General features: G+C 44.8%; 1 protein-coding gene across 1 annotated transcript in view; it reads right to left on the reverse strand.

Moving 5' to 3' along the window:
• LOC110526418 (cingulin-like protein 1) overlaps nucleotides 1–20775 on the reverse strand; it is a 31500-nt gene extending 10725 nt beyond the window's left edge. The window contains exons 1-8 of the mRNA XM_036980808.1: nucleotides 20619–20775; nucleotides 15730–17449; nucleotides 15503–15597; nucleotides 13429–13525; nucleotides 12801–12902; nucleotides 12366–12514; nucleotides 11435–11573; nucleotides 10921–11133 (exon numbers count right to left, since the gene is read on the reverse strand). Of these exons, the coding sequence (XP_036836703.1) occupies nucleotides 10921–11133; nucleotides 11435–11573; nucleotides 12366–12514; nucleotides 12801–12902; nucleotides 13429–13525; nucleotides 15503–15597; nucleotides 15730–17400 (2466 nt within the window). The 5' untranslated portion in view covers nucleotides 17401–17449; nucleotides 20619–20775. The remainder of the gene's footprint in view (nucleotides 1–10920; nucleotides 11134–11434; nucleotides 11574–12365; nucleotides 12515–12800; nucleotides 12903–13428; nucleotides 13526–15502; nucleotides 15598–15729; nucleotides 17450–20618) is intronic.
• Between the last annotated feature and the right edge of the window lie 1881 nt (nucleotides 20776–22656).

A 22656-nucleotide genomic window follows, 5' to 3' on the forward strand; every position in this document is an offset into this window, starting at 1 on the left:
GATTGAGGTGAATGGTCCAGTCCAGTAAATCTGTCCCCAGAGCGTGACCAACACCAATGTCTCAATGGCTTTACCTGCCAGAGTTGTACAGTTGTGGGGCTGCTGCTTAAGCCTCATGGCTCTCGCTTGTTCACCGCTTGTCACTAAACAGGATCAAATTCCATAATTAGATGACCCACTGTTGGTGGCAGCCTGTCTTTGTATGAATTTGGCTGCTGGGGCAGGACAGTGTGAAAGGAGGTCCCTGTGTGCTTTGCCTCTGCCCAGTTTTATCAATGGAGAGCCTGCCCTGGTTAGCCTGTCTGGGTTGCTGCTGTCCTAAGGGAGAGCAGTCAATGCACTCTGGGAAACCTGAATTCTGTCTTTTTGTAACCTCTTAGCTGACAACAACACACAGCACTCTATCTAGGCCCGCATTAAGTTTTGCATAGAAAAACAGATAGCAGGTTTTGCTGTGATGACGCTGTCAGAAAGGGATTTACTTTATATCCTGAAAGTGACAGTTTATGAAGATATTGTAGCAGCCAGGCTCCCACACATTTGTTCAGAAACGAGAATATCTGGAAATGAGGCAATGCTTGACAGAATGCCAGACAACAGGTTTGACAGTTTCTTGTTCTGTTTACTACAGTGAGAAATGCCCGTGCTGCACGCCTCCACAGAAACAACCAGGAACTGACATCCATATAGAGTTCATTACTGATACAAAGGGCCAGAATTTTCCCTAACCAGGAAAAACTGGAAGCCCTAGATAAAAGTTATACCCAAGGCCCAGATTTTTTCCTAGTCAGATCACGTGGCGCCTGGCCTTTCTCGTTACAGTACTGGGCCTATATTTAATTGACTAAATATGATTCTGTAAACACAGGTGATATTTAAGCAATAATGCACGAGGGCGTGTGGTATATGGCCAATATACCACGGCTAAGGGCTGTTCTTATGCATGATGCAATGCGGAGTGCCTGGATATAGCCCTTAGCCATGGTATATTGGCCATATATCACAAACGCCTGACGTGCCTTATTGCTATTATAAACTGGTTACCAACGTAATTAGAACAGTAAAAATACAAGTTGTCATACCCGTGGTATACAGCCAATCAGCATTCAGAGCTCGAACCACCCAGTTTATAATATAGGCTATCAGTTTTCTCCCCATTCTTGTTATACAGTATGCAGGCAGGGAGGGACTTAGCATGTTCATTATGAGGAAGAATGTCTGCTCCCAGGGTGATTAGAGGCAAACGGTGCAGATTAACACACTGTGGTTCAATTCCCCTTTGCCTCGCCTGGACAAGCAGGCAGGCACCTCTCACTGGACAGTTCCAAGAGAAGCCTGTGTACACACACACTGCACACACCTGACGCACGTACCAGTCACATACTCCACTCCCACTTGACGCACGCACACTGACACATCTGTTTCACTCACACACACACACACACACACACACACACACACACACACACACACACACACACACACACACACACACACACACACACACACACACACACACACACACACACACACACACACACACACACACACACACACACACACACACACACACACACACACAGTGCTCCAGGTGAGCACCAACGCTGACTCCCTCAGTGGAGAGTGAAAACCATTCACTAATGAAACAGCATGATAAATAGCAGACAGCTAATGACATGAAACTACTTCAATTACAAGACCTGTGATCATTAGTCATAGGTTTAGATACATATATCTTACTAAATGGGTGTCTTAAAAGGAATCTGACTTAGTGCTTGGGAATGTGTTTGAATCCCCTCATATGTCATTAGAACCACTGTACTATGGTCCCTTAGTGACTCATTATCTGTCCACAGAGCTGAAAGCGTCCAAAGTCCGACCACCTCGCCCCCTCACTCATCCCCTCACCACTGGGTGAAGTGGAGGACCCTCATTGGTCACTGAGGCTTGGTGTTCCAGTGTTTGAGCGGAGGGTGGTAGGCGAGGGGTTAAGGTCACCCAGTGGAGGGGAGAGCAGAGAAGACAGATCATTAACCATACCACCTCCAGGACCCACTGAGGCCTGTTGGGCCTGTTCCCCTCCCCGACACCCTTATCCCTGCCTGGGTCAGCTGGGGCACAGGAGGAGCCTGCAAGTACACAGACTCACTGATATGCAGCTGTCATGATGTTGGCCTGGAGGGTAGGTTTATGACAGTCATAAATACCTCTTGCCCCCTTTTTCCTCTCTCTACCCTACTGAGGTTACATTTGCAAAACCCTTGGTTAACATAGAGATTCTGGGAACATCATTAGGTGGGGGGAAATGAACTATATTCTGGTAATCCGAACAATTGAACATATGCGGTGGTACTTAATGAATATGATGTCAGTTTGGTTGTCATCTGAGACATTCTCATCAATGATAAGATGACAAACTCTACAGTGGAAAGTCTACACATCAGAGTTATCGGATTCACATGGAATTGTTGTTCAATTTAAATGTTTGAATATGAAATTATTTGTGACGGGATGAAATGTGATTTTAGCTTCTAAAATGTGAGATGTGGGTTTTCATAAGATAGGGCGGGCCACTGATTGAGCAGCCCTGTGAAGGGAAATGGGCTATAAAACTCTCCTCTCCCTTCCTATATAAGCCCTTGACGACAATAGAACTTCCTGTTCCGGGGATGTAGGACGACGGTCCTATGTCAGAATGGTTCAGATAATAACTACAGAACGAAGCCAACATCAGCGTGAGCTTTGGTTGCGGATGGTATGAACTTTGAACTCTTATTCACTACAGAAGTGATACCTCCTAGCCGTTGAGTTAGCAACCGCAGCTGCAACCGCAGGTTAGGAAGGAACAGACAGAGTATTCCGTCTACCACACAACAACATTACTACAACGTATCCAATTGACCACCAGAGACATTCTTCAAAGGACTCGGTTGGGCAACATGGCCTTCTATCTACCACCAACCTATCGAAGCGCAGCTCAAAGTAAATATTTATTGCATTTTTCTTTTCCAAATGGGCGGTAATTTAGAATACATAAGATACTGTATTTACGATAGCACAGCTTCTTCCCTTTGTTCCTCAGTCTTCCCGCTCTTTCACTCAACCCAGCCCCTTTTCCTTTGTGTAACAAGCTGTCATATCTGTTCCGCCGCTAGGGACGTTTTCCTTTATGACGTAATTTGTAATCAAGTTATGATTTAATTATGTGTATGTGTAATTCTGTGTGATTAGTTAGGTATTTAGTAAATAAATGATTAAACCCAATTTTGTATTTACGAGTTTATTCGGAAGATAACAGCTCAAAAAATATTATTTTGTGGTGCCCGACTCTCTAGTTAATTACATTTACATGATCAGCTCAATCAGGTGATATTAATTGCGGAGAAATTATTTTATATAATAGCATGTCATATCACTTAATCCGGCATAGCCAAAGACACGACACAGGTGTCACTGGAATTACCTATAAACCAGACGAGGATATTCCCACACAAAAAAATATGTCAACAAAGGCAGTCTTATCTCTTTCAAAACATTAGGCATCTTTCACCGGTCTGGGACTTTACAGAATCCAAGGACAGCAGGGGGTAGAAGCTTGTGAAAAACATCACTGTTTTACAGGTCACTTAGCCTACTTAGCTGGAATATGTGAAGATTGTAGTATCATCTCTGTATTCAAAATGTAATCAACTGGGGCTGTGGGTAGAGGGCAGGTTGAGGGGGAGGTGAACATACAGAAAATGTAGAGTTGAGTTCTCAGTTTTTTCTCATACAAACATCCCCTCACCCCCTCTTTCACTGTCCCATTTCCCACCCTGGGTTCTTTGAGAGTCCAGTCTGGGCACTACCACTCAGAGGGTGAGGGGGAGAAAGACCCATGGGTGGTGGAAATTCACAGGGTGCCCTGGTGATCATTGTTCCTTGTGTTTGACATTTTGTACTCACTCAGACTGTTACAAAGCCTCAAAATTAACAATTTGGGAGTTTGATTTCAAGGGCTGTCTTGTGCACTCTTAAACTGTTTGTCTATAGTCAGGCATTAACTACCATTGTGCGGCCAGTAAAAAGAGTGGCTCTAACAATGCAGTGAAGTATGCATCGCCCAGTGTGTGAGCTCAGATTCAAATCAATCAGCTTTTTCAGGGTGCTCTCGGGTCACTGGGAACATACACAAACCCCTGCTGAATCTGCTTTGGAGCCCAGGGAACAAACAATGGAGTTTGCAGATATTCTTGCACCAATTACGGTCCATAAGAAACCTGCCAGGGTAATCCCACACCCAGCAGGGCCCCCTTCTAATCACATTTATAGGCACATAAATATAACATTTTTTAAATGACAAGGCAGTTAATCCACTCTAAATCCACAATGCATCAAAAAAGTATAATCTGACTAACTGAATCAAAATGTTATTTTTAAACAAATCCTGAAAATAAAGATAGTGGTGTACTCATGCCCTTGTCAGTGAGTAGCATACCCTCTGATTGGTTGTCACGGACAAACTGGTGTCATCTATACTACAGCGATTAATGTAAAAGTCCTGGCACACCCCTAAACACATTTTATGTGTTTACTATCACATGCATTTACAACAGTGAACACAACCTTTTATATGAGTGCACTGTTGTGGGCATGAAGCATTCACACGGATTTAGAAATAATACCTATTTCAGACAGTAACACTCACAGTGTAAGATTGCAAAAAAAATAAAAAAATAAGTAACTATAGTAGAGCACAGTGTTCTGCTCCCTCTGCTCTACCATGGCCTTGGGAAAGGTACAAAGCAACACTTCTTTGATTGAGCTGACACATTGTCAAGTTGCTATAATGTCCCAGCAGCATCCCTGACAAAAAGGCTTTAGTTAGGAGCTGAGGGGCAGAGTGTTCCCCCTAACTAACCCAGGACATAGGCCAGGATGCAGAGAAACACAGGATATCCCTCTACCCCAGCTACAACAACACACTGATGGTGACATCGTTCAAACAGACACATACTGGCCACAATCACATGTGAATAAAATCAACATCACATAATTCATAATTGTTTACTTCAGACTACCTTAGTTAGAGGGTACTGTGAGCCAAGGTTGATGCAGCCTCATAGCATTATGGTCCTGTTTTCAAATGACTTCCATCCATGTGCTCTCCCCAATGGAATGTAAACATGGGATAAGAGGTGAAGTCAAGATAGGCAATCGTGACTAAATAGAAGCATAAAGATGACCAAGGTCCTTCCAGGAACGGATCATATCCTGTGTGATATCAGGTTAACGGTATTCAACACCATGTATTCTGTCTTCAAGGAAGATAAATAGCACCACAGATCACTCAAGCTCTTCTCTGGCAATGAATAAGCCTTAGTTTGTTTCACCAGCAAGAAGGTATGCATTACAATAGCGTCGCTCTCCAACAAAAGGCACATAGACTACGGTCTGCCTAGTAAAGACTTTGTGATGGCTTGGGAGAAAAGCTTGCAGTGGAAATTAAAACTTGCTGCTTGAGGAGCACTGGCATCTCTCCAGTCACAATAAGATGCCAGCCATCAAATCTTGTCTTGTCCTTCGGGACATGAAAACAGAGACCTTTTTAAATGGCCAAATGATAGGATTTCAGGGATGTTTGGGTTTAATAGAGAATGAAATAGGCCAGTGCAGTGAGAAGGCAGTCACAGTAGAGCTTTGTGGGAAACTGGCCCTTTTGTGTCCAAAAAAATGGAACCAGAGAATTAACATTTACCGTCACAAACCTCCAAGCCTCCCCAGAATGTGGCATTATTATTGTGTAGCACATCGCCAGAAGGCCAGTGGCTTCAAAAGAAGGCCACTGGGAAGTGGGATGACACAATGTCAAAGTCCACACACACAGTACTCTATTATGATATTTTTTTTTACCCCCTTTTTTCTCCCCAATTTCATGGTATCCAATTGGTAGTTACAGTCTTGTCTCATCGCTGCAACTCCCGTACGGACTCGGGAGAGACGAAGGTCGAGAGCCATGCTTCCTCCGAAACACAACCCAACCTAGCCGCACTGCTTCTTGACACAACGCACATCCAACCCGGAAGCCAGCCGCACCACTGTGTCGGAGGAAACACCGTACACCTGGCAACCTGGTCAGCGTGCACTGTGCCCAGCCTGCCACAGGAGTTGCTAGTGCACGATGAGACAAGGATAACCCTGCCAGCCAAACCCTCCCTAACCCGGACAACGCTGGGCCAATTGTGCATCGCCCCATGGACCTCCCGGGCGCGGGCGGCTGCGACAGAGCCATGGCTCAAACCCAGAGTCTCTGGTGGCACAGCTAGCACTGCGATGCAGTGCCTTAGACCACTGCGCCACCCGGGAGGCCTCTATTATGATCTTAAATGGTTGATGTGAGGCCATCCAGAGTGATTTATAATATCAAAAGACCCTTCAGAAAGTCAATATGGTAGGACAAAACACTCACATTGAGCATAGTACTTCTTTTCACTCTTGGACGAAAGCCAGACCTTGGGGAATCATGATGCCTGGTCGGGCTGGGGAAAAATCACAGTCAAATGACTGGGCTTTGAATGTCAGAGCTGAGGTCAGATCCTGATGGAGGGAGAGTGACCAGTGCCACTTGCAACCTGAGCAGACTACGCCACTGGACAGTAAGTCCATGTTAAATACTTTGACTGTACTTGCCAGTACTCCCTACTCTGTTGGATGTTTAAAAGCAATGTACCAACCCAAAACGGCCTATTGAGTGGAGAAACCACATATTTCCTAAGTCTCGGTGTGAGTGAGTTAAATCCTTAGCTTTCTGCCCCTGGTCTTAAAGCTGCGGTACATCATAGTCTTGAGCACACTGACCCTCTCCTCCACACTCCTGGGGGTATTTGTTGGAATCCCAAAAGCCTTGCATGCATTTTGGCACAGTAGACTCCCTCCCCACCAGCTCAGCTCTGCCAGGCAGTGACGCGGCAGAGGAACAATAGGCCCGTGAATTCAGGCCACAGCCTCCTTTCACACAGGCACGACCCTCACATGGCAGGGGAACAACTTCTCTCACTACACACACACAAACAACCAGCTCTGTGCAAGGAGATGCAACCAAAATGGGTGTGCATCCAATGAGCCAGTAAAAAACTATTTCTGGGCAGAACATTACAGGCAGCAGCATATCACAGTTCATCTAAACAATTCTGAGAAGCCGTCCTAACTCCCAAGTCTTTTTGAAGACAAATTCTTCAAACAGGGAAGAACATGATAGCAAACAGATGGACACAAAAAGCGCTGAACTTTGGCTATGATACCCATTCCTCTCTTTTGCTGGTAGATTTCCAGAGAGATCCCTTCCCTCTATCAATCCCTATATTTCTCCCTCCCTCCCTCCCTTCCCAGTAAATCCTCACCTTCCAGCTGTGCCGGGAAGGGAACACAGCAGAGCGCTATCATCAACTGAGGAAACACACTGCCTCCTGTGGGACTCTTTACCTTCAAACAGCCCTGAGGAGGTGCTCACCAGGCCACATGGCTTCAATGATTACACACAAAAACAAGTGAGTCACAGAGAAAATAAAGACAGGCAGGGATCACTCAAGTGGAGGGCTATAAGCTGGGGGATGGGGCTGCCAGTGTGTCAGGGGATGTATGGGATAGGGCTATAAGGGCTGAGGCTTTTGACTGGGGCTAATTCATTTAGGAATGAAAATACAACAGGGACTGTATGGGTAGGGTGGAGGGGATCAAGGCTGAGGGATGAGAGTGGGCTGGAGCTGGGAATGGGGTTGAGCCTGGAAATGGAACTAGGGTCTAGGGCTGGTACTAAAGGGTGGGGTTGGGACTACTACAGGTTGGGGCTGTCTGGGGTCTGGGGTTGTGGCCCTCTGAGAGTGTTGAGAATCAGGAATGTCCCTGAGAGGGGGTATAACAGCAGCCCCCTGAAGAGGCATGGTCACGTCGCACCCCTCCCGACCCCACCCACTGGTCAGAGCTGGAGCATTGTAACAGAATATGCAGGAGGGAGGGGGTGTGCTGGGTGCACACTCTCTAACCAGCCAGGAACATTCTCTGACACACCCTTCTCTCTGCTCACTGCACCTTATCAGTTCACATTTTCACATTCCCTCAAGTCTCACTGTTGTGAAAAACCTGATTTACACAGAACTGATCTGCAATAAGTAACTTATAGTATGTAGACTACAGTCTGATTATAGATTCTCTATGAATATTGTTGTTTGACCTCTATAGGTTCTACCTCTATAGATTAACATCTAAAAAATGGCCCATGCTACAACTCAATAAAAATACAATTGAACCTAAAATGCAATGACACAAAACAAACACACATATTTTCAGGGAAGTGTCCACTCCATAACTCCTCTGACCCACTTTATTCAGCATATCCCAACCATATCCCAAACCCCTGCTGCTATTATTGTGTGAAACAAACTCATCATTCATCTACTGAGGTCCACAATTATCCCTGCCCTTTCAATGGATGAACAGATAGAGAGGAGGAACAGTGAGGAACACTGCACAACTCATGAACTACAGCTCATTAGATTAGTGACGGCTTGCCACTGCAATTAACGGGCAACGGGAACGATTTAGCGCTCCAGGTTCCAGCATTATTCTCTGCATGGGGCAGCCCTATCAATGCACATTTCATGGCCGAAGGAGAAAGGAGCAGCGTTTCGATGGGAGACAGGACAGATGAATGGTTGACCGCGCACACTTTATACTAAGCAATTCAGCAGGCTGTGAGGTCGCTCACTCACACATGCAGAAATTATCATTACTTTCAATTCTGCCAATGCCTGGTGGATAAAAGTACAGTAGGCTGTAACCACTATAAATAGTTTTTTTGTGTGACAACCTAACAATGGATTGGTATTTTAAGGGAAAGGCCCAAATTACTGAAGATAAACTGATAGCAGCCAAACTGTCTGAATACTGAGTAACAAGGTCATAATCTTGAATCTCACAATCTTGTCACTTGTATATAAAGCATTGGTGGCGAATTCTTGATGACAAAATCTTCCCCAGAAATGGAAGTAATTCTTTTCAAGCAAGAAAATTATCTCAGAAGGGGCTGGCTGCTGTGTAGACCCCCACCACAGCAGGAGGAAGCTCGGGACAAGGAGAGGACTTCCAGGCCCTGACACAAACAGGAAGCATGTGAGCCAGGCAACACCTAGTCAACACAATGCTCCTCTAGCCTTGTCAGTGTGGTCCTCTTGTCTCTCTCCTCCATTAGCCCTATGTATGCTCTTACCTCACTGTCCTCTCTACCACTTCCCTACCCTGTCTTCTCTTTACTAGTCCATTTGCCTCTCCCAAGTCTTTTAAAGGCTTTGTTTGGTCCTATTTTTCTTCCTGTTGAGCCACCCAGTAAAACGTGTTTACAGCAAAACAACACCTCAACATCATTAAATACTTCCTAAAGCTTTTTAATGACACTATATGTCATCTAGGGTAAACAGAGTCCAATAAGTTCCCATGAAAAGTGATGACAAGCTGGTTTAACTGTCAGATAGCTGAGTCTTTTTATCTTGGTTGGTTCAGCTGAACTACAGAAAAGGGAGTGTTTTTGCCCAGCACTGTTTAACAGTTTTTAGACTTGTTTTTCAGCCTTCAGCTGGGGTTGTTATTAAAGTCTGTGCAGTGAAATGCAGTTAGGCAAGTGCAAGAAGAGAGAGGAGTAGAGCAGTTCATGTATAGAACTATGACATTCTCTAACACTGGCACCATGCAGTCAATGATTCACTAACTCCTAGAGGACTTTCCAGAAATTCCTTCAAGTATGCATACTGTATGTAACATTTTAATCTCAATAAACACAAAAGCCTGATTTCCTTATAATAACACATAATGAGGGTTTCATTCCCTCAGTAAATAAACAATGGAATACTAAAGTTATACAAATTCAATGGCCTTTGGATAGCAATCATTATTTACTTGTTCCAAACAAATGAAATACCTTAACAACTGGTAGACAATGATTGGCGTAATCTTATTTCTCCATTTCCAATACACAGTAGTCATAACAAAAACAACTTAAAGAGTTTTTGTTCGAGGTAAAACGGTCGTATTGTGTTAGTTACTAAAATTGAGCTTAATTTTGAGGCACAACTTTGAAGCTGGTTGAAAGTTCCTGGTAATTCACTTCAAAGCTATCGAATATCTACTGATGCCGAACATATGGCAACAAATACAATCCCAAACAAACCTTCTAAACAAACACTTTGGGTTTGCCCAAATCTCCCATTAACATCAATACACCCAGCAAACAGATGACGTCCTGAGGACATTTGGCAACGTGCCCATTAAATCACGAAAGGGTTTCGACACAACGTTATCCCACTGACGGTCTAAGAATGTTCCACCTGCTACAGGTGAAATCAGTTACTGATATAGACATGGTGGCGTAGCAGGAAGATTGGAATTCCATGAACTAAGATGTTGTGAGTTCAAATCCCAGGTGAGGACATGTTAAGCAATAATTACTGTATGAATAAACATACACAAGGTAATCATGCATGTCAAATATGTAACACTGTATGTTAAAAGCTCTGTTTGTGGTGTGGGTGTCCCAAGCATTGCCAAAAGATAAAGACACGCACCCCCTAAAAAAAGTATTTAAAAAAAAGACAAAGCGTTGTTACTGGATAAGTGGTCAACCAATCAGGGCCTTGATGGGCTTGGCAACAGTAACAAGGGGTGATGTGTAATTTAAGTAGGGTGCGTGTGCCCTGGGTAAAATGTTTTTTTTGGGGTGAGGGAGAATGTTTCTTTGCGACCAAGGCACCATGACACAACATCCCAAGAACGACCTAAAACCTCCTCAGGGACGTCACCGAGACCAACTGGGAACTAGACAAAACCTCCAGGGGACCATGATACAACGTTCTGACAACCTTAGGCCATGGGTGGCTGGGGAACATCCGTTACCTGTTTGGCCTTCTCCACAGACGTCTGCAGCTTGCGGATCTCCTTCTCATACCGCTCCCTCAGTTTATCCACCTCCTGGTCGTGTGTGGCCACCTCTGCCTTCAATGCTCCCTTCAGGGCAGTCAGCTCCCTCTCCCTCCTCCTCAGCACCTCCTCCTGCTCCTCCTTGGCCAGCAGCACCTCCTGTAAGTCCAGCTTCATTTGCATCAGGTCCTACACAGCAGGAGAGGAGGAAGTGGTGACAGTGTCTCGCTAAAATCTCACCCTGAGATGAACTGCTACCTCAACAGGTGACGTGCACAGTCTCCAGCACTGCCATTATTGCCTGAGAAATTCTGCTTCAGCAAATGTGCCAGGAAGAATAACATGTTTACACATTACCAACACTGGTAGTAAAATGGTATTGACATGGTGGTTATTATGGGACCGCAAAGCCTTTTCCATGCAAGCCACTAAGCTCCTATATGGCAACGCTCTCTCCTCTGAGAGCTGTGGGACCTGGCCTGTGTATTACCTCCATCATGGCATCCTTCTCTCTGTCGGCCACCACCGTCTTGGCGCCATCCAGCTCATCGTGCATCTCTGACAGCTGGTCCTGCAGGTCCCTGATCTCCGTCTGGTACTGCTCCCTCTCCATCTTCACCTGGAACAGCCTGCCAGACACAGAGCAGCATACAGTCACAACACACACACCATCACCTGAATACCTGCACCTTGCTTCACACAATGGAACGATACCACCTGCGCTCTGTCAGAAATGTCTGTTCTCCAGGCTAACAGGGGCTATGATGAGCACCCGGGCACACATCACAGTCACACCACCTGCCCACTCCAACTGTAAGGGGTGCGTAACTGGTGGCAGAGAAGTCAGACGCAGGAGAGCAGAACTGGGTAATAACCGGAGCAGTTTAAAATACAAAACCACCGGCATCCAGAAATACAACGTATGGGTACAAAACCCGTCGCGCACCAGACAACAATGTGCACAAGCACTTACAACAAACAATTCCACACAAAGACATGGGGGGGAACAGAGGGTTAAATAGTCCAACATCAACAGACATTTAAACCATGATGATATACACTCCTCACTTTGCGGGGCTTTGGTGGGACTCTGCAGTGTACATTAACACAAAATGTCAGAGGGGAAGGAGAACTATAGGAGGCCATTATGTTCAGACAAAGACAGAAACTCTAATGGGCGAAAAGAGACTGCAAACCCAAGGAACACATTAGAACATATAATCCCCCTGTGACAACAGAAAACAAACTACAACTTTCTCCTCCACAAAAGTAATAAAACGTATAGATAAAACAACTTTCTCCCAATAAGAGTTGTAAATCTGAGGATTATCCCCATTGTGCTGGTTTCTTAACCCGGGCCTTGTCGACCTGTCACTCCTTGCCTCACAGTGTATGCTCTGGTCTGGTGGTCAGTCACTTACTCCTCCAGTGTGGTGCGGAGCTCAGCCTCTGTTTTGGCCAGTTTGTCCCTCAGTCGGGAGCATTCCTCCTGGCTCCTCTCCAGCTCCGTCTGCAGGACCTTCACCCCCGCTCCGGCCTTTTCTTGGGCCTCAGTCAGACCCATCTGCTTCTTTAACACGCAAGGACACACACACACTAATCAAACACCATTCCTCTCACCACACCAAATAAATATGAATGGCGTTCATAGTATAGTATCTGAATTACAGTTTTGACAACGAACTATCTAACCAATAAACTCAGTGGCTGTGATGTCTACTGGTCTGCTTAAGTTAGCTATTAGCACCAATGGGATTATTGTGTCTTAAGAGGCAGGAGCTAGGGATTCTCATGTCCTGCACAGACATCCAAGATAGCAGCTAGTCAACATGTATGACATGGCATCATAGTATTACCTTGGTTTGCTCCTCCAGCTGCTTTTTCAGTTCAACAACATCCTTCTCCAGTGCCACCCTCTGTTCCTGTAGGGCTTTGGCTTGGGTAGCTATGTCAGGAGACTGGGAGGGGCAACAGAGACAGGAGTTAAATTTGACTCCATTTCCCTTTTCAAAATAACACAATATATTTGCATGATAGCATTTTCGTACAATACAAAAACATGTCAGTTGCTTTGGTTCATGGCAGATCTCAATGAACAAAAGGAAGGGTGGTGACTAGTTTCTCTCCATACTGCACTGGTTTACACATGGCAGTTAATGGAGGCTGGTGGGAGGAGCTATTGGAGGAATGGCTCATTGTAATGGCTGGAATGGAATGTATGGAACGGAGTAAAGCATGTGTGTGATACCATTCCGTTTCCATTCCAGCCATTACAATGAGCCCGTCCTCCTATAGCTCCTCCCATCAACCTCCACTGTTGGAGGTGGTAACCACAGTGGCTGTTGTAAATGCTAGGTCAACACAGCCTTGTGGCTTGTATGCTGCTCACTAAGCGAAAGCTTCTGGCCTAAGGCTAAGATAAGAGGCTCACAGATTTAGCTGTTTGTTGAATTTAATTACAACAACTCCACAACAATGCCTCACTTTGTTGTCGCTCCCCGCCGCCCGTGACTTTAATGTCTGGATCTTCTCAAACACCAGGTTGACCTTCCTCTTGGTGGTGTCCTCGTTATCAGTGCTCCTGCGGACACACACGCGCGCACACACACAGTCAGAACACAGGTGCACTCCCACACTCGACTGATCTGAGGGTAAAGAGGGGTCTCTGTGTGTGGTAGGTGGATCAGATCAGGGTCTAATCCCAGACTGTTCTGGTTCCTGCTCTGCCGGGGGCCAACTGCTTTGATGTGTCACCTCACGACCCGCTCAACCTCATTACAGCTATCCATTAGGAGGCACATTCAGGAGAATGTGTCTCCCTCCATCCCTGGCCCTGCTATACAACTGGGCTGTATGCAGGGTGCACCCTCTCTCTTCCTATATTGGGACAGAAAATGAACAGAACATCGGGTTGCCACAACCCGGGGAAGGTTCTATGGTTCCATTCAATTCCACTACCTGACAGGGGAGTTCTAGCCCCCCTCCTTCATTAAAGTTTAATAACTTCAGCGAGTGAATGTTTGTCCTTTCTTTGATGACTCAGCACACCACTTCCATCTGTGTTCCTTTCCATTGACTTCTGACCCCTGACCTGTGACCTGACACACCCAAAGCAGTTTCCTGAACTGGAGCACACATGGAATGTAGACACTTAGGAACTAAGGCACTTTAGAAGTTTACGATTTAAATTGCAAATCTTCTAAAACTATGGACACAAATGTACAGTCCAACCATGACACAATGCTCTGTGAGAGACACAGAACTTGACCTGGATTGGATAGGAACTCCAAGATCCAGCTTTACTGGTGCTGTGATTGACATGTTATTCTATTGGATATATGCACTGGACTTTCAGACTTGGCTTCTTGACGAACATACTTGGTTTAAGCTTTGTAACCCCCCCAAAGCCTTTTAACCTAGTCTAGCTATAAAACGTTCAGAGAGTGAAACCAGCTACGCTATAGTAAGCTTCAGCTGGTGTAGCTTGGTACTGAACAACAACAAAACTGTCTAGCGCCTCATCTTACTATTTAACAATATAAACCATCATGTATCATGATTACCCTTACCAGTTCATCTATCTTAAACCAGGAAGTACACCATAGAGACACTAATCTGAGATGCTTCCCACCGATAACTCCTCCATTTCCCCTTACTGTAAGTGATGGGATTTATAGCTTGGGGTGAACGGTGAACATCAAGAATCAGGTGATGAGCAGAGCAGGGTTGATACCTTACATTCCTCAGTAGAGAGGGAGAGAGAGAGACAGGGAGAAAGAGAAATGGGAAGAGGAACGAACACCACTAAGCAGCTGCATCGACCACAGCTTAGATATGGAGGTGGAGACTGAATGGGAGTATAAATTCCTTCCCTTTTATCACAAACAGTCAGACTCAGATCAAAAACATTTAAGTGCTCCCATGGGGCATTTTCCTTTTCAAATGATGCTTTCCTTAAAGATGCACTATGCAGAAATAGTTCCTACATTTCCTGTTTGCAAAATGTTTAATAGTTTGCTTAATTTCAGTTTATGTGGCAAAAGAAGCAAGTATACTGTATGGAATCATTGTACCATCTATACCACTGTGATTTTTTTTTACATGACCAAAAATATTGTAATTTCAGCTGTTTGAAGCTGGTGTACAAAACCAAAAGTAAAAAAGGCAAAAACAAAACTTAAGAATGGGAAGCATAGAAAAAGTGCACATAGAACAGATCTACCGTTTCATAGACTTTCTTTCAATGAGAATGACAGCGTTATAACACATATTTCTATGTGAATGTCTATGTGAATTTGGTGGGGTACCCCAAAAAGTTACATATCGCAGCTTTAAGAGTGTAACTTGGCACATGTTATGTTTAGACTGTGCAGTTTACTGCCCGCTGCATAGTGAAAGTGATACTCATGGCGTCATAATGTTGCCTACTAGTCTATTAATGTATTAGCAATTATTCCATTAATACCCTTTGAATATAATAGACATTTCTGTAAAACTGGAAAATGTTCTGCGATAAAAAGTGAACCAGGAACATTACATCAGTGAGGTAAAAACTCACCCATCCTTGAGGTAATTAAACAAAATCTGTTTTGCCGTCTCTTCATGTGTTTGTTGTGAAAGCTCCTGCTGACCTTTCAAAAGATCAGGTGTCACCTGGATGCAAGAGGAAAGAAACAGAGAGCCATCAGAGTTCTGACAGATACTTTCACATGCAGCTACGTAGTAATAGAGAATGATTAGTTAAACAACTAACCTAACTGTAATCATAAATAATGTATTGTTTACCTGCACATCCATCTCTGCATTAGGCTTCTTGCCAAAGTTAGAGGAAGGGATGGATAGAGAGGTTGTAGCCACACTTGTTAAAATCTTTGTGCTTGGTGAAGATTGACCATCCTCAGCATCTGTACTGTCCAGGGGTAACGTAGAGGAGCGATTTAGCACCGCCTTATACCCCTGGATGGAGCCTGCTGCTTTAGAGGTCATGCTCTGAGGGGAGCCTGGAGCACTGCTACCACAGGCCGAAGCTTTGGCACTTGGCTTCCCCTCCACCGCTGTCACCCATGAGTTTTTTCTCCCAGACACCTTCTGCAGATGCAGCTGTGAGGGGCGGAGGACGTGCTCCGTGGACCTCCCCTGGTTCTTGCTAAACGCATCCATGTATTCCGACTCTCCCTGGAGGCTAAAGGGAAGGGCGCTGTCCACACTCCTAGAGCGCTTCCTGTCCTCTGGGTTGATCCTGTTCCTGCGGCCCGCCCTGCCCCGTCGCTGGTGACCACCATCCTTGCCGTCAAACTTGCCGATGAGCTCGTCCACGCCGGGGATGGAGCCTGTGTCGATGTCTCGGCCCGTGCCGGGTTGGAAGGGGATGTAACGTCGGTTCTGGTGGCGGTTGATGGTATCTGCGTACAGCGCCTCCAGCTGGTCGGTAGAGGAGGTAGAGGAGTGGCGGGAGCGGGACGAGGACTGCAGCACGGGGCCACTAGAGTCAACTCTGCGCAGGGGGAGGATGTCTGGCTCATGGCGGCTGCGCTCCAGGCTAGAGTTGGCACTGCTAATGGAGCTGGCGGACCGGCAGGAAGCCTTAGTCTGCTCACTGGGAGGGCTGGACACAGAATAGGGCTGGGATATGGGGACACGTTGGGGCAGCTGGGGCTGAGGTGGAGACTGAGACTGGGGTGGAGACTGGGGTTTGGATTGTGGCAGAGACTGGGGTTGGGGTTTGGACAGGTGCTGAGACTTGGGTTTGGACTGGGGCTGGGCCACCTGGGTCTGAGTCTTAGACTGTGGCTGAGCCAGCTGGGCTTGAGGCTTGGATTGAGACTGGACTAGTTTGGTTTGAGGCTTAGAGGGGGCTGGCTGGGGCTTGGGCTGGGGCTGGGGCTTGGGCTGTGTTCTCTCCTGCAGGGCAGGACTCCTCCTATGATCCAGGCTGGATGACCCGGCATGGGCGACTACTGGGGAGGTGGATCTGGGAGAAGAGCCCTGGTCGGTGCTCCCAGTCTCCGCCAGGGACATTGGCCGGGGAGGCAGGCTGTGGTTACCATCCAGGTTCAAGGTGTTGTTCTCTGGGTCATAAGGCTTGAGGATCTCTGGGTGTCTCTGGAAGTTCAGCAGGGTGGACGCTGGCTTCTTCCCCTGCTCTGTGACTCCATTGTGAGAGCCCCCAAACTGCATCTGTTTCTGGGACCTGTACTCAACAAAGGGGCTGTCAGAAACAGCCTCCCTGCTTTTTTTGAAGTCATACTCATGGTAGTTGTCAATAAAGGAGCCCTGTGTGTCATTGTAGCCGTTACTATTAGGATCTGTATAGGAGTTGGACCCACGGTCCTGGTTGTTCAGCACCACGTACGGGTGTCCATCAATCCCCTGGACCCTAATGCTGAGGCCATAGGAGCCAGCTCCATTGTGAGGCCTGGAAGAGCGGGCCGGTTGATTGACTCTGTACGACTCCATCAGGAAATGAGCAAGATAATAAATCCCTCTCACTGGATCAGGCCCACCTCTGCAAAAAAGGACATAATCTGGTTTAGTCAGAAATGAGATGCCATCAGATTTAATAACGTCAGCAAATGTTTCACTCCTCCATGGCCTGCTAATGAGAGTTAAAGCCTCACAACATTTGATTATGTCATCTGGTCTAATTTTCCTTTTTTCTGTACTTACTGGTCTCTGTGTCTAGAGAGTGGTTCCACAGAGAGCACCCTAAACTGTTCAGCTCCACCACAGGTTGCCTAGCAGTTAAGAGCTTTGGGCCAGTAACCGAAAGGTTGATGGTTTGAATCCCCGAGCCGGCAAGGTGGCAAAATCTGCCATTCTGCCCTTGAGTTAACCCCCAACAACAACTGCTCCCCGGCACCGATGACGCCGAATAAGGCAGCCCCCTGCACCTCTCTGATTCAGATGGGCTGGGTTTAAATGCGGTTCAATGCATTCAGTTGTGCAACTGACTAGGTACTCCCTTTTCCTGCCAAATGAAGGAGTGAGATACTGCACTGCCCTAAAATAACATAAGAGAGCCCAGTTTTTATCAACTCACTGAACTTGAAAAACAGTGAATCAACATTTGCTACACTCTTTTGAAGGGCAAATATGACCAGGTACTGTTTACGAAACCATAACAAGCAGGTTACTAACTGGCATCTTAATGCGCTGTAATTGGCTGTTACTAACAGGCATAAATGAATAATTTTAAACATGGTGTGAATGAATATTTACTGCACATGAAGGTGTAAGCAGGTCTAATGGCCTGACAATAAAAAAAATTGTATTACAGCTTAGTGACAGACTCCAACGATATGTCACACTACACCCGGAAATCCCATGACTGTGCGTAGCTGTAGCCTATACAGTAACCTTCTTGAATGTCTTTGCTAATGAATGTGTGTGTGTGTGTGTGTGTGTGTGTGTGTCTGTCTATCTGTGAATCTATTGAACCAACCTCTGCCAATCCTTGTACAATACACTGTGATTTGCAGTCCCTGTAGAGGGCCCTGGTCGGTGTAACAGTGTACCATGGGAGGAGCAGGGTAATAGACCTACAGCAGGGCCATTGTCATCAACCCCACTTAACACCACAGCATTAAGAGAGGTACTATACCACTGAAGACAGGAACTCGTGCTGATAGGTTCAACTGTTTTCTACTATACTTGCCAAAAATATACACAAGTAACTGAATATTTAGACCACCTTGATACTATTGGGTATTCACATTATAACACACAGATAAAGTAGAGATCAAGTTCTTTGACTCAAGTATCTGAGTGTCTTCTGAGTAAAGACATATATTGGTGAATTATCTGCCAGATTACAAGTAGTGTGTAGTCTGAAGCTGAGGACAGAGCATAGGGCCATTTGACCCTAAGAAACAGGTCTGTATCAGCTAACAGGAAGGCCAGCAGAGACACACAGCATCACAGACATCAGTGGGCACCATGTGTTTGTATAGACAATGGTCTCTTATCAGAGTCCTGTAGGCTCAGCTGATAAGGTCCTATTTCACCCCCCAAACAAACAAATACATAGATGAATGTCATGAATGGCCTGGTGTTACAATAGCAGGACAAATGGTGATAGGGATGGGAGGGCTATGATAAGGAAACAAAGGGGACAGCAGATAATGCCACTTTGTAATGAAATGCACAGACATGCCCGCAAGGCCTTTGAGGAAATCTCAATAAATCACTCTTTCAAAGTGAAAACGAGTGTTGCCTACTGCTCTACAGAACTGAACCAGCATGTTGATATAGAAGCGATGCAGCAGGCTCTTCCTGATTCTATTAATACTCAGAGGACAGAACATCATACTTTCCAGCCATTGAAGGGAAGGGAGAACAATGAGGCCAAGTTAGCCCCTTATCCAAAAGGAAAGGCACTGTGGAGGACAGAAAGCAGCAGAAGATGACACAATAGCCTCTTTCACACCAAGTATCACATGTATCCAACAACACAAGGGCTGTGAGGTGTGAGTGCAGCTCTTTTCCTCTCATTGTGTTACTCTCTGCAAGGGAGGAAACACTTGCTGAGTCAATTTCTCCCCCCTGTTCCCCTGCAATCCATAACTAGAGCACTACCCTCGCCACTGTCCCCCTACACCTCAGACCAACGGTCAGTGCTGAGAGTGGGTTAGAATGTCAAGGCCCTGCCTTTGATCTTTCCAGGGAAAGATTGAGAACACAAAAAAAGGAGAATAATCTACATGTGCAGTGCACTGGCTGGTTCTCTACATCCTGGGGGTGTGTTGTTATCACAATACACCATTCAGGCCTGTAAAAGACAACTATAGGAGAGCACATTAGGACACTGCCTTGATTCCAGATTAAAAACTGAATAGAAAAGAGTTACATTCACGGCAGATTTGATATTTTGACTGTAGTCATGACAGATTGAGTTTATTCATATTCCAGGGAGAGCTATTAAGCCTTAGAGATATGATGTAATTCAGAATTCAAAATCCATAAAACAGATTATTTATGGAAGAATATCAGTTACTAATAGCATGTTATGACATGTAGATCTCATGCATTCATACCAAGTAAATAACAGCAAGTCATGGAAAACCAGGAGAAAAGAGGTGGACATTTTATTCCAAGGAATTTGCTCTTGGGTAAAGTTAGCCATGCATGGTTTTAATAATTGTTCCATACTGAATAGATTCATTAATCTATTCATATTACAGAATGTGGTATGTGATATTAAAGAATGTGTAACATGTTTGATTAAAAATAATTGTTGAATGCTAAATAGATTCATTTAGTATTCAACAATTCTTCAAATTCTAAATACTGTAAGTAATTTATACAATTTATAAATTGTATACAAACATATTCCTCTTTAATATCTATTGACTTAATAGAAGTACTGTGTAAAAAAATTGCAGTGATATTTTAATTGGAAAGGGCAAGATAAGCAAAGTTTTCAAAAGTTTATACTGATGCATTAGTTTAGGGTACAACAGGTGGTTTAACTTCTTATTTACATTAACATGAAATAACTCGATTTTGAATGTAGTTTTCTCCATTATTTCATTATTATTATTTCAAACAAGTAAACAATTTATCTGCATATGTGTTTATAGCGGCCACTGCCCAGTCAGTAACCTAAAGTTCCCACGCTATGACGCATTCAATGACTACTGTAACAAAAAGTGTAAGAAGAGAAACTTGTCACTTACCAGCTGCGCTTTACGAACAATAATCGCGTATTAGTTGTTCAAGAATGGACAAACGTTTAAGTTGCATACTCCACGGAATTGTTCAAAATCTATTTGTTGCAGGTGATGTTTTCTGAATCAGTTCAGTTTAGAGACGCCTGAAGCTCTGCAATACCCCGCCCCCTGCTAAGAACTCTGTAAACCCGCCCATCTCAGACCCTACTACCAAGCACTAAACCTCAAAACACTGATCTAGGACCAGATTGACAATGTCAACCTGAACACTCCCAACTTTTTGTCAGTCAACCTGTTTGACAAAGTGTCCCTTTATCAGTTTATCAAAGATACTCTGTTGCGAGCCACAGTTGCAACAGTTAGGCCCTACTAAAGTTAATTGTGGCTGATATGAATAGCCCATATTGATGTTGATTGCAATTTGTGGATCAAAATCAAAATGTACACTGTATGGAGCACGTCAAATGGCAGGGCCCATCACGTTCTATATCATCCTCATTAATCATAAATGAAAATGTTGGTGAGCTATTTTACAAAATCCTTCAGGCCCAGTTAATGGGTTTTCCATTAGCCTTACTAGGAATTTGTGGTTATAATAAAGCTACCAAAGAAAATATAACTAAAACGTCCGCAATTAATAGTTTAACTTGTTTTTTTGGTTGTTGTTGTTTGTTTTTATTTTTTTGTACGCAGATAATGTTTGTTTACTGAAGCATATGGATTCACTGCACCGTGTGGATCACTCCCATTTGCTAATCTATTTTTAAGACCAACAGCGTCATCTAGTGGATAATTACTTACCTCTATGCAATTTGCCAAGAGTTTACTCTGGGTAAATGCTGCAGTTATACACTGTTATACAGCACTTTTATACAGGATGATGTCCGATTTACGAGAAACCTCCCAAATGTGTTGAAATTGAAATGCAAAAAAATGTGCAGTGTTGACTTTGATTTTTGTGAACATTACAGTGCTATAAAATAACACATTACAGAGTTATTACAGTATAATAACAGCTATTTTTTAGATTTCTATTAAAATACTTCCCGTTATTTTTTACACCTTGTTCCCAAGCATGATGATAAAAAAATATTATCATTCTTTAGTTGCTCTGAACCTTTAGAGAGAGAAAAAAAAACAATTGCCCTCAGTCCTTGTTGTGGCACAGAGTGGGCATTTCAATGGCTCACACAAGGACTTTAAGAAACGTTAAAGTCGCAGTTCTTTCGTTTAAAGGACAGCAAAGGGCATCAGCCACATTTTATTTGTGGCCTCAGCTGCCCCCTCCCTTTGTTGTGGCCCACTGTGTTTTCATTTCTGTGTCTGTGAGAGGACTGAGAGTGGGTGGACTGTAAATGTGTCTTTAATCTCAACTCTCTGGCGCTATGTTGTGTTAGTTACAGTGCTGCACAATAGGGGCTCTGTTCTCCTCCGAGGTGCAGCAGCTGGGACCTCCAAGCATGCTCAGTAGAGTGCGCTGTCTGACCCTGGCTGAGGGAAACTGGAGGCGTTCTAGAATGGCAATGGAACACAATGGCTATACAGTCAGGTCACAGTCAAGTTTGACTCTTGTGATGGTGGGGCTGATGTTTTTATGTAACATCTTTCTATGTAAGAGGGGAAATTGTCCGTTGGGTTTAGAAAATAAAATTTACCGAAGAAGAGATACTTAATAATAAAAGAGGAGTGGAGACAGATCATTCTGTGGGAAGGAACAATCAACAAACACAGACCGACAGAAATACAGACAGACCTACAAACAGAGATAGAATTGGGATCCACTGCGTGGCAGTAGGCCCTTTGGTTTGGCTCCAGAGACATGAGCCAGGACTCATCTGTCAGCAGGCCCACCATGGCTCACTCACAGGCAGCCAGAGCCACAGGAAGTCAGCCTTCAAACAAGGTGGTCCCACTCTTATATAAAACATGCCCATGACTTTAGGTGACCGCAAATAAACACCCCCGGGCATGATAAAAGCAGGAAGGAATAAATACACCCACGCACACAGGCAGAAACACACAATCACGCGCGCACACACACACA

This window comes from Oncorhynchus mykiss, chromosome 6, assembly GCF_013265735.2.
Source record: "Oncorhynchus mykiss isolate Arlee chromosome 6, USDA_OmykA_1.1, whole genome shotgun sequence".
Lineage (NCBI taxonomy): Eukaryota > Metazoa > Chordata > Actinopteri > Salmoniformes > Salmonidae > Oncorhynchus > Oncorhynchus mykiss.